Below are 13,632 nucleotides of genomic sequence, written 5' to 3'. Positions count from 1 at the left end.
AAATGTTTCGCCTTAACTCCTACTCACGTTAAAGTTTGTCTGACAGGCCGCTGCCTCAGGCAGGAACTTGGCCATGTTCCAGTTCATCTCAATTTCAGGCTGCAAAAGGAGAAAAAACAGGGCTAATGAAAACTGTGGGGCAGCATGCTGAGAAAGTCTAACCAGCCATGTTCATGACCACAAGAAGTGAAACCCAATAAATGAATTATACCGGTAGAGAAAACTAGAACAAAGTAAACCCTACCTTTGTACACACACCAACCCAGGATTAACAATAAAAATTTGGCATCTTCACCACACCTTGCCTTACTTTGCAAAAGGTGAGCTAAGGTATATTTATTTATTTATTTAATTAGTGTTTTACAGTGTTCTCAAGAATATTTCACTTCTACGACATCGGCCGTCGTTAAGCTGGGGGAAAAACACGACCATTCGCATGTTAATGGCTGACATTCTGATGTACGACCAGACAGTAAGCTAAAAAATGACTGATAAATGTTTTTTAGGATATAAGATAGGAAAACTTGCAAAAAAAAATCAATAAACATACACCATCCTCATCATCTGACTTGTTAAGCTCCTCCTCTGGTTCTCTCTGACAGTCATCAATCTCCACATCACTGTCACTATTCTCTGCTCTTTCACCATCAATGGGTGTGGCTTCTGGTGGTAGAGTTGGCAGTTTGCCCTTCACTCCTCCATGGTTAGCCTGCAACAAAGAAATCAGGTTTGAGGTAGAATGTACAAAAAGACTTGAAACTATGAAAATATATATGTATGTGTGTGCCAGATGCAGGACCAATTAATATATATTAGTACAGGTATCCAACTAAATTTCCACAATGTTCCACATTTCCACAATGTTGTTGAGTTTGAGTTTTAGCAAATCCATTTTGATTTGGATTCACTGTGATTGGTTTACTTACAACATCTAGCCACATGAGGAATTCCCAGCACTGGATTCACTGTGATTGGTTTACTTACAACATCTAGCCTCATGAGGAATTCCCAGCACTGGATTCACTGTGATTGGTTTACTTACAACATCTAGCCTCATGAGGAATTCCCAGCACTGGATTCACTGTGATTGGTTTACTTACAACATCTAGCCTCATGAGGAATTCCCAGCACTGGATTCACTGTGATTGGTTTACTTACAACACCTAGCCACATGAGGAATTCCCAGCGCTGGATTCACTGTGATTGGTTTACTTACAACATCTAGCCACATGAGGAATTCCCAGCACTGGATTCACTGTGATTGGTTTACTTACAACATCTAACCACATGAGGAATTCCCAGCACTGGATTCACTGTGATTGGTTTACTTACAACATCTAGCCACATGAGGAATTCCCAGCACTGGATTCACTGTGATTGGTTTACTTACAACATCTAGCCACATGAGGAATTCCCAGCACTGCTCATAGGTCATGTCAATCAGATGGAAGAGTTCTTTAGACTTGATACTGTTGGTAATGTACTCCACATACGCCACAGCGTCCAGAATACGACGCTTCTTTGTACACAGGATGATGCGGTTAAAGTTAGCGTACACAATGGTGGAACCAAGCTTTTTGAACTCTGCTATTAGCTGTGAATGGATGAATGAAGCATGGTACTTACTTAGTCAAGTGGGCAAGTATATTAAAGTTTGACACTTTAAAAACAAACATTAAAATCGAATCTCGTCCCTCGAAGCATATTTGTACCATATTTTATCAATAACAGGGCAAAAAATACAAATACTATCCTTTCAAGCTATTCCTGTATATTTATTTATTGGATTGGTGTTCTACACCGTACTCAAGAATATTTCACTTATAACATGGTCTCCACCATTATGGTGGGAGGAAACCAGGCAGGTTGCTGGCAGATCTTCCCAGGGCCTGTATACTAATTACATCTGCAAATTGCCTGTATATCAAATACACCTAGACACTGCCTGTATATCAAATACACCTGCACATTACCTGTACATGTATGTCAAACACACCTGCACATTGCCTATATATTTAATACACACCTGGGGGAGACCCATGACCAGGGCTGCATATCAAATACACCTGCACACTGCCTGTATATCTAATACACACACGAGGGAAACCCATGACCAGGGCTGCATATCAAATACATCTGCACATTGCCTGTATATCAAATACACCTGGGTATTGCTTGTTTATGAAATACTCCTGTACATTTACTGTGTATCAAATACACCTGCACACTGCCTATATATCCAATACATCTGCCTATTACCTGCATATCAAATACACCTGAGTATATGGAAGTACATTACCTGCATAAAGTCTTTCTTCATTAGGTTGTGAAGGGTTCGCCTCAATGCTGGGTCGTATAACAGGGAACTAGAGGAGCGTAACCACCTTTGGACAGAGGACATCAAATTGTAGTGTGCACACCTTAAATTCACATCCTGTCTGATAGAGTTATACTGGTCAAAGTGATTATAAATAGTCAAGTTAAACTGATTGATGTAAGGACACACCATTTCAAATTTCACAATAATTTTAAGATCTTGTTGACATAATTCAACATTTATTCAATAAATGCAAGCTTTTGACACAAATTACCGACACACCTGTAGAAGTGGATGATTTGGTTATCAGCAAACACATTCCCATGAGCTGTCACGTCTCTCACCCAGCCATGGACCATACTTTTCATTATCCTGTCACAGACAAAACAACAGTTCAAGAATGATAACTGTGTTACTTGTTATCACAATATATGTAAGGGTGAAATCATCTGTATGTTCTTGTGCTCACCGGAATGCATCAGCAATCAGGTGAGTGTTCTCGTGTTCACCAGAAGGCAACAGTGATATGGTGAGTGTTTGTACTCGCCAGAATGCAACAGCGATCGGCTGAAAGTTCTTGTGCTCACCAGAATGCATCAGCAATCAGGTGAGTGTTCTTGTGCTCACCAGAATGCATCAGCAATCAGGTGAGTGTTCTTGTGTTCACCAGAATGCAACAACAATCAGGTAAGTGCTCTCGTGCTCACCAGAATGCAGCAGCAATCAGCTGAGTCTTGCCATGCTCATCAGAGTGCAACAGCAATCAGCTGAGTCTTGCCATGCTCATCACAGTGCAACAGCAATCAGCTGAGTGTCTTCATGCTCATTTGAAAGCACCAGAAAACCTGGAAGTAAGTTGGGGCCAGTTTTTCAAAACTGGTTTAAAACTTATTACCAGATTCAACCTTAAGCCAAGTCTTCAAATTTGTACAGTCTAAACCAAACTGTGCACCAGTATATTATATATGAACTAAAACTGCTGCTCATATACTTTGACTTTGGAGAACTGCATTGGCTGCTGAATGTGGATAAAATTTTAAATATGAAAAAACACTTAATACCAGTATTAGCTAATCCACTTTCGAACACCTAGGCCCTGAAGAACAAGTATCTATTACTCACCTGAATGTAGCTGAGCATAGGGCCGTCTCATCATAGCTGGTCATCATCATAGCTGCACCTTGACCCTGCATCATGTCCTCTAGAGAGGCCTGAGGTAACTGATCAAAACTGACCACACTTGCTCCTTCTCGATCGTTCACATGTGAAGACTGCATATTAGTAAGAAAATAGCATAGAGTTCTTGATTCATTACAGCTTTTTTTTTGTCACCATTCTTTTCTGCCTACATGAAAAGTGAATATACAAGAAAAGCAAGGACAAATCAAATTCTCCACCCTGTGTTAAGTAGGAAGGTGTTACTTATGACAGTGCTGACAAAGTGAAAAGTGGATCTAGGTACCTCTATGATGGTGCTGACAAAGTGAAGGTGGGTCCGCCTCTATGATGGTGTTGATAAAGTCAAAATAACCTGCCTACCTCTATGATGGCGTCAATACAGTGAAAATAACCTGCCTTCATGTAACTCTATGATGGTGTTGATAAAGCAAAAGTTAAACTAACCTGCCTACCTCTATGACGGTGTTGACAAAGTGAAAATAACCTGCCTTCCTCAATGATGGTGTTGATAAAGTGAAAGTGAAAGTAACCTGCCTACCCCTATGATGGTGTTGATAAAGTGAATGTAACCTGCCTATCTCTCTGATGGTGTTGATAAAGTGAAAGTGAAAGCAACCTGCCTACCTCTACAATGGTGCTGACAAAGTGAAAGTAACCTGCCTACCTCTATGATGGTGTTGACAGCCAGACTGGCCAGATCTAGCTCTACACAGACTGTAGGGTAAGAGCCTGGGTTGTTCACATCCAGAGTCTGTCCCTCCTCAAACTCAGAACACAACCTGACACAGACAACAGAAACACAGCTTCAGTAAAACAATTCTACAGCACCTTGTACATTTATCACTTTACCAACAGAATACACTTAACTCTAGACGAAAATTATTACACACAAAGCACCCAAAAATAGTTGACAATATTGTTCTAAGTCTAAACTCTATTTTTATGCCATACTACTAAACTCTTGTCTACGTCAAGCTACAAGGTTTCAATTCAGGACGAACAACATTTTTGCAAAAAAAAAAAAAACAAAATCAAAAGTCTGGAAAACAGGTTCTGAATACTTAGTCAAAAATCCCATCAAAATCTGAACTTGATCAACCATTTGACAAGTTTTAATTTATTATGATGAACTGTTCAGAAAAAAAAAAGCCTGGAAAGCTGATTCGAGACAAACTGATGGATTGATAGATGAAGTGTAAGCCTGTAGTCTCCAAGGGAACATTAAGGTCTCTGGGCCAATTCCACTACGCTGGTTGTGACCTGGTTTTGAATTGAAATCCGAGCTCCAGGCTTATTCAGGCTCCCTTAAAGCTGTAATTGTGTATGCTGTCATAATTTTTACCCCTAGGGTCAGATACTCAGGCTACATATTATAATGAACTTCAAAGTTTGGACTAAGGTTAAAAATCATTTTATGAAATCGACTACTGTAGCACAGACATCACCTGTTATCATCAGCCTCCTTGCCGCCCAGGTCGGGCCTGTCAGTTGGGGAACACCACAGCAGATGGTTGTGTTTCTGCAGATGTCGCGCTAGGAACAAATCACAGCCAAATATGGTCACGTCTCTTGGCATGTTGCCAATCGGAATGTGAAAGTAGCGGCACTGCTCCATCATGGCCTGTAATAAGCAAAATTTCTGACTGATACACTGAATCACGTTGACATGTGTTATAATGAGGGAGGGGTGTACAATGTATATATTACGCGTCTCTGGATTATGATGTATCTAATTATTTGATTGGTGTTTTATGCCGTACTCAAGAATATTTTACTTATACGATGGGGGCAAGTATTATGGTCGGGGGAAACAGGGCAGAGACAAGGGGGATACAGAGGCCCCTCTCCAGATTATGAGGCTAGGACTCTGGCCATCAAGACAACTTCACTATAAATTAACATGGAAGTGTCCCACTTTCTGATGGCATGAAGCCTATTCTCCTATCCCAAAGTACATACATGTATTAGACACCTTGTCCCCTCATGACACCTACCTCCCATCCATGACACCTACTTTCCTATTTCAGAACACATATTTTCCTATTTCGTGTCACGTTTTCTAATTCCATGACACCCCATTGTGTGATACCTATATTCCCATCTCATGACATATTTTCCCATCCGGTGAGACCCATTTTCCCATCTTACAACACATTTTCCTATCCCAGGACACATCTTTTCCATCTTATGACAACTATTTTCCCATCTCTTGACGCCTATTTTGTGACATATTTTCCTATCCCATGACATTTCTTTTCCCATCCTGTGACACTTCTCTTCCCATCTCATGATATCCATTTCCTATCCCATGACCCATTTCCCCATCCCATGACACCTGTTTTCCCATCAGGTGTCACCTATTTTCCCGTCTCACGCCACATTTTCGTATCCCATGACATCTCTTTTCCATCCAGTGACACCTTTTCCCCCATCTCTCAACACATTTTCGTATCCCATGACACCTCTTTTCCCTACCTGTAGAATGATATCAATGTTGAGGTAGTGTTGTATGATCCTCTTTGATCCCACTCTCTGCCAGTCCAGCACATTGTACAGACCCTCACTGTAAAATACCAACAGCAACATTCTACTTGTAACATAACCCCAAATTTAATAGCGTTATAAATAAAGTTATTAATTTATTAGATTGGAGACTTACGCTGTTCTCCTCATAAAGTTACTATAAACTTCAAACAATATGGCTTAGCTGACGAAGGACTATGGCATTGCATGCACCGTCCTAACAACAACAACAGACACATAAGTATCTTATAAATAATTACTTAATTTTACATTCATTGAGCTGATTGTTGTTTGCCTTCATACTCCAAACTTCACCTATACAGACACAGGTCAGGTTTTATGGGTGAAGAAACACAGATGGTCCATAGTACCTGACTAAAAACAAACACAGACAGTCCATAGCACCTGACTAATAACAAATACAGATAGTCCATAGCACCTGACTACAAACAAACACAAACAGTCCATAGCACCTGACTACAAACAAACACAGATAGTCCATAGCACCTGACTACAAACAAACACAGATAGTCCATAGCACCTGACTACAAACAAACACAGATAGTCCATAGCACCTGACTACAAACAAACACAGACAGTCCATAGCACCTGACTACATACAAACACAAACAGTCCATAGTACCTGACTACATACAAACACAAACAGTCCATAGCACCTGATTACAAACACAAACAGTCCATAGCACCAGGCTACAAACAGTCCATAGCACCTGACTACAAACAAACACAGAGTCCATAGCACCTGACTACAAACAAACCTCTCGATGTAAAGCTGTTGCCAAAGAAACGAGAGCTGGACTTTTGCCCACGATCTAATTAGTGAGAGCTAATTGATTTAGGTAAGAACAGCACATTCCAACAATCCTGCAAGGACTTCCTAATCAATGAACAAAACTCCCAAGTCTAAGAGACTTTTTACAAATTTCACCTGTCAGAAATGTTCACGGGCACAAGAGGGAAGTCCCCAATTCCAGGCATGGCGGAGGTCAGATGCTGGAAATCTGCAAATTAGAACAATCACAAGTTTCTGACGGATGATCAAATACAGCTGAGAGTTTCTGGTAAAACACCAAGAAAATGGATGGCAGAACAATCTAGATAATTAGTTTCTGCACCCTTTTGATTCACAAATACGCAAAATAACAAAAAATATAAAAAATTTTATCATTCGGGATCCCTGACTTCAGGAGCCCAAACCTGTTTCACCACTGCTTATTGCACTGCGCTCCGTTCTCGGTGACAATAATTGTGATTGAAAGATTGGGTTTCCTCCCACCACAGGGATGAGACAGACACTGGGATGAAACACAGGAAACTATACATCACGCTCATAATGTGGTCATTTTAGCATTTCTGAATTAAATTCAGAACATTTTTCTGATGTATTTTTGTATAAATAAAATGGAATTCCTCCAAAAAAGAGGACAAATCTCATGCCTACCACCATACTGCTGGTGGCCATCAGATAAACGAAATATTCTTGAGTAAGGCATAAAGCACCAATCAAATAGATAAGTAAATGGCCAAGATTAAACATATGCTACCATTACCATTGGCAACAGTATTATATTGGTCAAATCTGTGTTCCTAAGAGACCAGCCAGAAAGATCTATTCACTGAAATACTGTCACACAGTGTAATAAACCGTTTCCATACCTATGGTGTCTGAACAGGAAAATGTATTATAATACTAATGCTCTCCAACCAAGTGTCTTCTCTGAGCTACCTTGTTGTGATTGGACAGCAATGAATGTGGGTCCACGTTTCTCATCCCTGTATGCAGACAACAGCCTCTGGATGGCCCTGTACACCTGTCGAACATCCTTTTCATGTTTGACATCAAAGGCGTGGTTACCTGGAGGCAACATGGTGTCATCAGCGCCCTTTGTTAGCCTGTGGGGGGGAAAAAGGGCGAGCAGTGATGATAGCTACGCTTCCTGCGTCACCAGACACAATAAAATCCAGAAGGATGCTGTAAGGCCACAATGTGTTCCAAACACCTACTTTTTCCTCATTATAATAACACCTTGAACAGCAAATTCTTATTGAAATCGAAATATTCAGCCAGTTTTTCATAGTGTGCACTATAGTTGTACTTCATAGTCCCACACCAGTTATTCCATTTGAACATCAACAGCTTTATGAGGAAAGGGCCTGACTGATGGAACATGTATCAATAGTGAAGTCATTCCATAATAAACATTTCGAAACTTCATCTTATAACAGTCTCTGGAAACTCTAACAGGAAAATACTTCAAATGACTCAACTAGAAGCCTGAGCATGGTTCCACCCATATTATATACAGCTACATAACATAACCACATAACATTTAATTTTGAAAATTATTATCTGATAAAAAGATTAAAGAACTTAAAAGTTGCTTCTAATGAGATTGCAGTGAGCAGTATATATTCCAACCCAAAGTCACTGTGAACTTCGTGCCGGACCACATGAATCGTCCACACTGAAGTTACTGGGACTCACTTGACATTCCTCTCAGTATTGTACATGGCCGTTAGGTTTGGCATTTGATCACTCCGTACAGTGTCCACGACAAACAGCGTCGCTTTTTTAGACAGTGGAAAGAACAGTCCAAACATCATCTTCTGCCCACTGTACAAACACAGCAACAAAACAGTGATTACTAGAATGGTAACAACTCTTTCTAATACTCTTATATAAGTATATGTTATTAATCTCCTCTTAACCTGTTTTCAGTCCGCTTCGGGACCGGTAGATCCAGGATCAATCCTTGATCGAGTCACACTAAGACTTTAAAAGAGGAAGTTGTAACTTCCTCGCTTGGCGTTCAGCATGAAGGGGATAGTGCAACGACTGGTTGACCCGTATCAGTATAATGGCTCGGGCGGGGCGGCTTATTTGCCTTCGGTAAGTCGTCTCAGTGAAGCAGCACTAAATAAAAGAGCGGTGGAAATCCGTCCTGCAACAAGGAGGCACATTACACGTACATGCACCCTAATGATTCCTTCGTCGTCATATGACTGAAAAATTGTTGAGTACGACGTTAAACCCCAAGCACTCACTCACTCACTCACCTGTTTTCAGTCCTGTATACTCATGCACAGGGCCTGTATCCCTTATTCCAGGTGTAGGCATGTTATCTTAACGTCTTCCCAAAATATGAAACTTAGCGATATTTCCATCTCACATTCATTATCATGACAAATTAACTACTGGTTGATCATGAACCTACTCACCAGCTATGGCTGTACAGATATACATATTTCATGGTTCCAGGTTCCAAATAGGAAAACTGAGCAAGGGTTCTAAACTGCAGCTGATCCAGCTCAAAAGTGTCTATGTCCTGCAATATAAAGTATGGATTTCATGGTTCCAGGTTCCAAATATGAAAACTGAGCAAGGGTTCTAAACTGCAGCTGATCCAGCTCAAAAGTGTCTATGTCCTGCAATATAAAATATGGATTTCATGGTTCCAGGTTCCAAATAGGAAAACTGAGCAAGGATTCTAAACTGCAGCTGATCCAGCTCAAAAGTGTCTATGTCCTGCAATATAAAATATGGATTTCATGGTTCCAGGTTCCAAATACGAAAACTGAGCAAGTGTTCTAAACTGCAGCTAATCCAGCTCAAAAGCGTCTATGTCCTGCAATATAAAGTATGGATTTCATGGTTCCAGGTTCTAAATACGAAAACTGAGCAAGTGTTCTAAGCTGCAGCTGATCCAGCTCAAAAGTGTCTATGTCCTGCAATATAAAGTATGGATTTCATGGTTCCAGGTTCCAAATACGAAAACTGAGCAAGTGTTCTAAACTGCAGCTGATCCAGCTCAAAAGTGTCTATGTCCTGCAATATGAAGTACGAGTACATGATGACACACATTCTGCATCTGTATTTTTTATTGGATTGGATTTTAAAGCCTATCTTAACAATATTTCATCAGGAAACACCACCACCTCTGGCCAGGTACCTGAATAAATGAGTGAATGATTATGGCTTAAAGGGATACAGAATCGACGCTGATTGGCTGACAGTTGAGATAGGGTTTCCTGAGTTAAATGTTGCAGCCTTGGCCATGCTGGAATAACTGTACAATACCTAAAATTCAGCTTAGGCAAGGCATACCCTGGGCTGGCCTATCTCTCATACCAGCCAATCAGAATCAACAAGACATACCCTGGACTTGCCTATCTCTCATACCAGCCAATCAGAATCAACAAGACATACCCTGGACTTGCCTATCTCTCATACCAGCCAATCAGAATCAACAAGACATAACCTGGACTTGCCTATCTCTCATACCAGCCAATCACAATCCACAAGGCATACCCTGGACTTGCCTATCTCTCATACCAGCAAATCAGAATGGACTCTGTATCCCTTTAACACCACATCTGTAATATTTCAGCCATGTCCCCGTGACCTAAGTATTGAATAAATCTCATGATTTCAGCTACCCAGGGAGCTGAACTGGAGTACACAGTCTATCATTCAACTTTTTACATCCACAACTTGTCAAGTCAGACAGGGCTTGTGTACACTTCATGTAATATAGCAGCCATTAAACACACAAAGGAAAGCATAAATGGTTTTATATACTTTTTTCTAAAAATACTTTTCTATCACGTTGATATCTGGATCACTTTATTTATCTTATTGGCGTTTTACTCTGTACTCAAGAATATATTACCTATACGATGGCGGCCAGCATTACGGTGGGAGGAAAACTGGCAGAGCCAGGGGAGAAACCCACGACCGCCCGCAGGTTGTTGACAGACCCTCCCACATACGGCCGTAGACGAAGCCACCAAGTTTTGGAATTAAATTCTCAGCGATCGCATTGGTGAGAGGCTACTGGGCCATTGCATTGCGCTGGTGTGCTACCCTCCTCAGTCACTAGGCCCCCGGATCACTTTAATCTAGGAACAAGATCTCCACTATTCTCACCTTTCCTGCCATGAACTTGGCGAAATCCCGGTTGACAGTGGTCACACAGCCCAGCCTTACCATGGCTCTGAACAGGGGGGGTACCTGAGTCTCGTAAACACCCTCAATGTCAGGGGACGACAGGTCAGCGTTAATCTCACTGAGGGAAAAACAAACATACACAAGGGGTATAAAGTCTCTATTGACAGCTGTCACACACCCTGAAGAGGGGAGGTAACTGTGTCTCATAAACACCCTCAATGTCAGGGGACGACAGGTCAGCGTTAATCTCACTGAGGGAAAAACAAACACACACAAGGGGTATAAAGTCTCTCCTCACAGCTGTTACACACCCTGAAGAGGGGAGGTAACTGTGTCTCATACCCACCCTCAATGTCAGGGGACGACAGGTCAGTGTTAATTGAACTGAGGGGGACAAAGCAGTTGTATCAACTGTCATGTTACACACCCTAAAGAGGTGAGATAACTGTGTTATGTACACAAATCATATACATGAGGTAAGTCTATATTGACAGAGGTCACACACCATGAAGAGGGGATGTAACTGTGTACCATATACTCTCTCAATGTCAGGGGGCAATGCATCAGCATCAATCTCACAGAGGGAAACAAACCATACACACAAAGGGCAAGTCTCTGCTGTCAGAGGTCACAAAACCTGGAGAGGGGAGGTAACTGTGTCTTGTAAATACATCATACATATGGATTATAACGTCACCATTGTCAGAGGTCACACACCCTGAAGAGGGGAGGTAACTGTGTTTTGTACACACACACATCATACATATGGGTTATAACGTCACCATTGTCAGAGGTCACACACCCTGGAGAGGGGAGGTAACTGTGTCTTGTAAATACATCATACATATGGGTTATAATGTCACCATTGTCAGAGGTCACACACCCTGGAGAGGGGAGGTAACTGTGTCTCTCAATATCAGTTCGAAGACAGGTTAAGAAAATGGGGGCAAACAGGAATGTACATATGGGGCAAGTGAGGTAAATAACTATAGTATAATACAATACTTATGTTTCTTTCACTGCCTGACTGATATAGAATCTTGAGTGATGCACAAAAAAACATAAGATTTCATCGATATATTTCCTTGTTATCGGTAAACATACTCTACAATTATACATCCTTAAAACCACGGTAAATTGGGTTTATTAGTTATTTTACACATTCATACAAACAGCAGTGCACCAAGTAATTTCAAAGGTGCTAGAGAACAAATTTCTCCAAGACAATGTCAGCAAATATGGGATATGGGCCTCCAGTATGTGTGCCAAGATGGTTCTTAATTTCAAAGTTTTTTCAGGTTTAAATTAAAAACCAAAAAAAAGCTTTTTCAAGATCGTGTATAAACTCTGAATCCCCAATAAAACTGGGAAACTGAAAACTTATTGACAAAATAATCAAGTCTCTTACTTGATGTGTTTTTGGTAGACCTCCTCAGGGACGGAGTATTCGTATAGATTGAACACCGGGTGAGAGCGCGGCAGCGTTTTGTTCACCTTTTTCCACACTAAGAACAGATACAACATGATTAAGTCACACATCTGAGTACAAAATGAGCACACATTTAAAGTCAAGCGTGCTCTTCTTTCACAACTGACGAATTTAATCATATGCAAAGTAGGCAGAAACGAGTGGAAAACACTCCAAACTTTTAGGCTGAGACGGATTTAGACTGATTTATTCCAATTAATATGTTTGTATGTATGCTTGGGGCTTAGTGTTACACCTAAAAAATTTTCACTTATCAAAGGAGGAGTCAATAGGTGTGTACATATATTGTGTCTTGTGGCAGAGCGAATCCAGGTCACCAAAGTGCTGCCACCACTGAAGTATCATGCCGTAGACACCAGACATGACACCCCACCAAGTCACATTATACTGACACCGGGCCAAACAGTCATGTTTCCTTGCTCAGACCTCTCAGAGCTCAGCATCATGCGGGGCAGCAGCGAGTATCATTTTTAAAGTCTTTGGTATGACTTGACCCTGGTTTGATCCCATTGTCTCCCGACTTCGAGGCGGACGCTCAAACCATTAATCCACCGAAGTGGACCTATTCCAGTTAGTAGACATTCAGGGCTATACAACAATCTAAAGGGTCATCCTGTAACCAGAACTCTAAACATTCTGCCTCAAACCACACAACTTTTGTCAACTCACAGGCTCCCTCTCCCGTTTTAGGGGTCTTCTGATTAACGTAGAATATCCTTGGTATGACCAGCTTCATAGCATGGAGATCTGAGCCAATCAGAGCCCAGAGTTTGAACTGTCCTGGCTGCTCTGTGCTGGCCATCTGAAACAAGACAGCAGTTTGGTCAGATCAACTAAATTAAAAATTCAACCATGCCAATATTAACCCAAAATCATTAATTGCAAGAAATTGAACACTTCTTCAGAAAATATATTCTGAATAATAATAATAATACTAACATTTACAGTAAGTCAAATACATCTACATTATCTTTGAATTTAAACATGAACATTTCCAGCACTTAACTTCCTTTGTTGTTCCACATCCATAGATCAAAATCTAGTGTCTTTTCTATCATTTAAAATCTACTTTTCCATTACTGTTTTAAATGAACTGATCAAGATCCCTTGCACAACTCTTTTGAAATGAACTTCTTCCACACAAAACCCTGCATG

General features: G+C 40.8%; 1 protein-coding gene across 1 annotated transcript in view; it reads right to left on the bottom strand.

The window, feature by feature from the left end:
- Positions 1 to 13,632, bottom strand: part of LOC135465465 (DNA polymerase epsilon catalytic subunit A-like) — a 50,452-nt gene that overhangs the window by 1,730 nt on the left and 35,090 nt on the right. Inside the window, 16 exon segments of the mRNA XM_064742706.1 lie at positions 28 to 99; positions 551 to 709; positions 1,391 to 1,594; positions 2,300 to 2,384; positions 2,600 to 2,689; positions 3,440 to 3,588; positions 4,161 to 4,275; positions 4,942 to 5,117; positions 5,972 to 6,059; positions 6,969 to 7,041; positions 7,767 to 7,933; positions 8,526 to 8,654; positions 9,260 to 9,366; positions 10,968 to 11,106; positions 12,397 to 12,493; positions 13,147 to 13,279. Of these exon segments, the coding sequence (XP_064598776.1) occupies positions 28 to 99; positions 551 to 709; positions 1,391 to 1,594; positions 2,300 to 2,384; positions 2,600 to 2,689; positions 3,440 to 3,588; positions 4,161 to 4,275; positions 4,942 to 5,117; positions 5,972 to 6,059; positions 6,969 to 7,041; positions 7,767 to 7,933; positions 8,526 to 8,654; positions 9,260 to 9,366; positions 10,968 to 11,106; positions 12,397 to 12,493; positions 13,147 to 13,279 (1,983 nt within the window).

Source organism: Liolophura sinensis, chromosome 5 (genome assembly GCF_032854445.1).
Source record: "Liolophura sinensis isolate JHLJ2023 chromosome 5, CUHK_Ljap_v2, whole genome shotgun sequence".
NCBI lineage: Eukaryota > Metazoa > Mollusca > Polyplacophora > Chitonida > Chitonidae > Liolophura > Liolophura sinensis.
The sequence above is the reverse complement of the archived record's forward strand: the minus strand, read 5'-3'. Positions and strand labels throughout refer to the sequence as shown.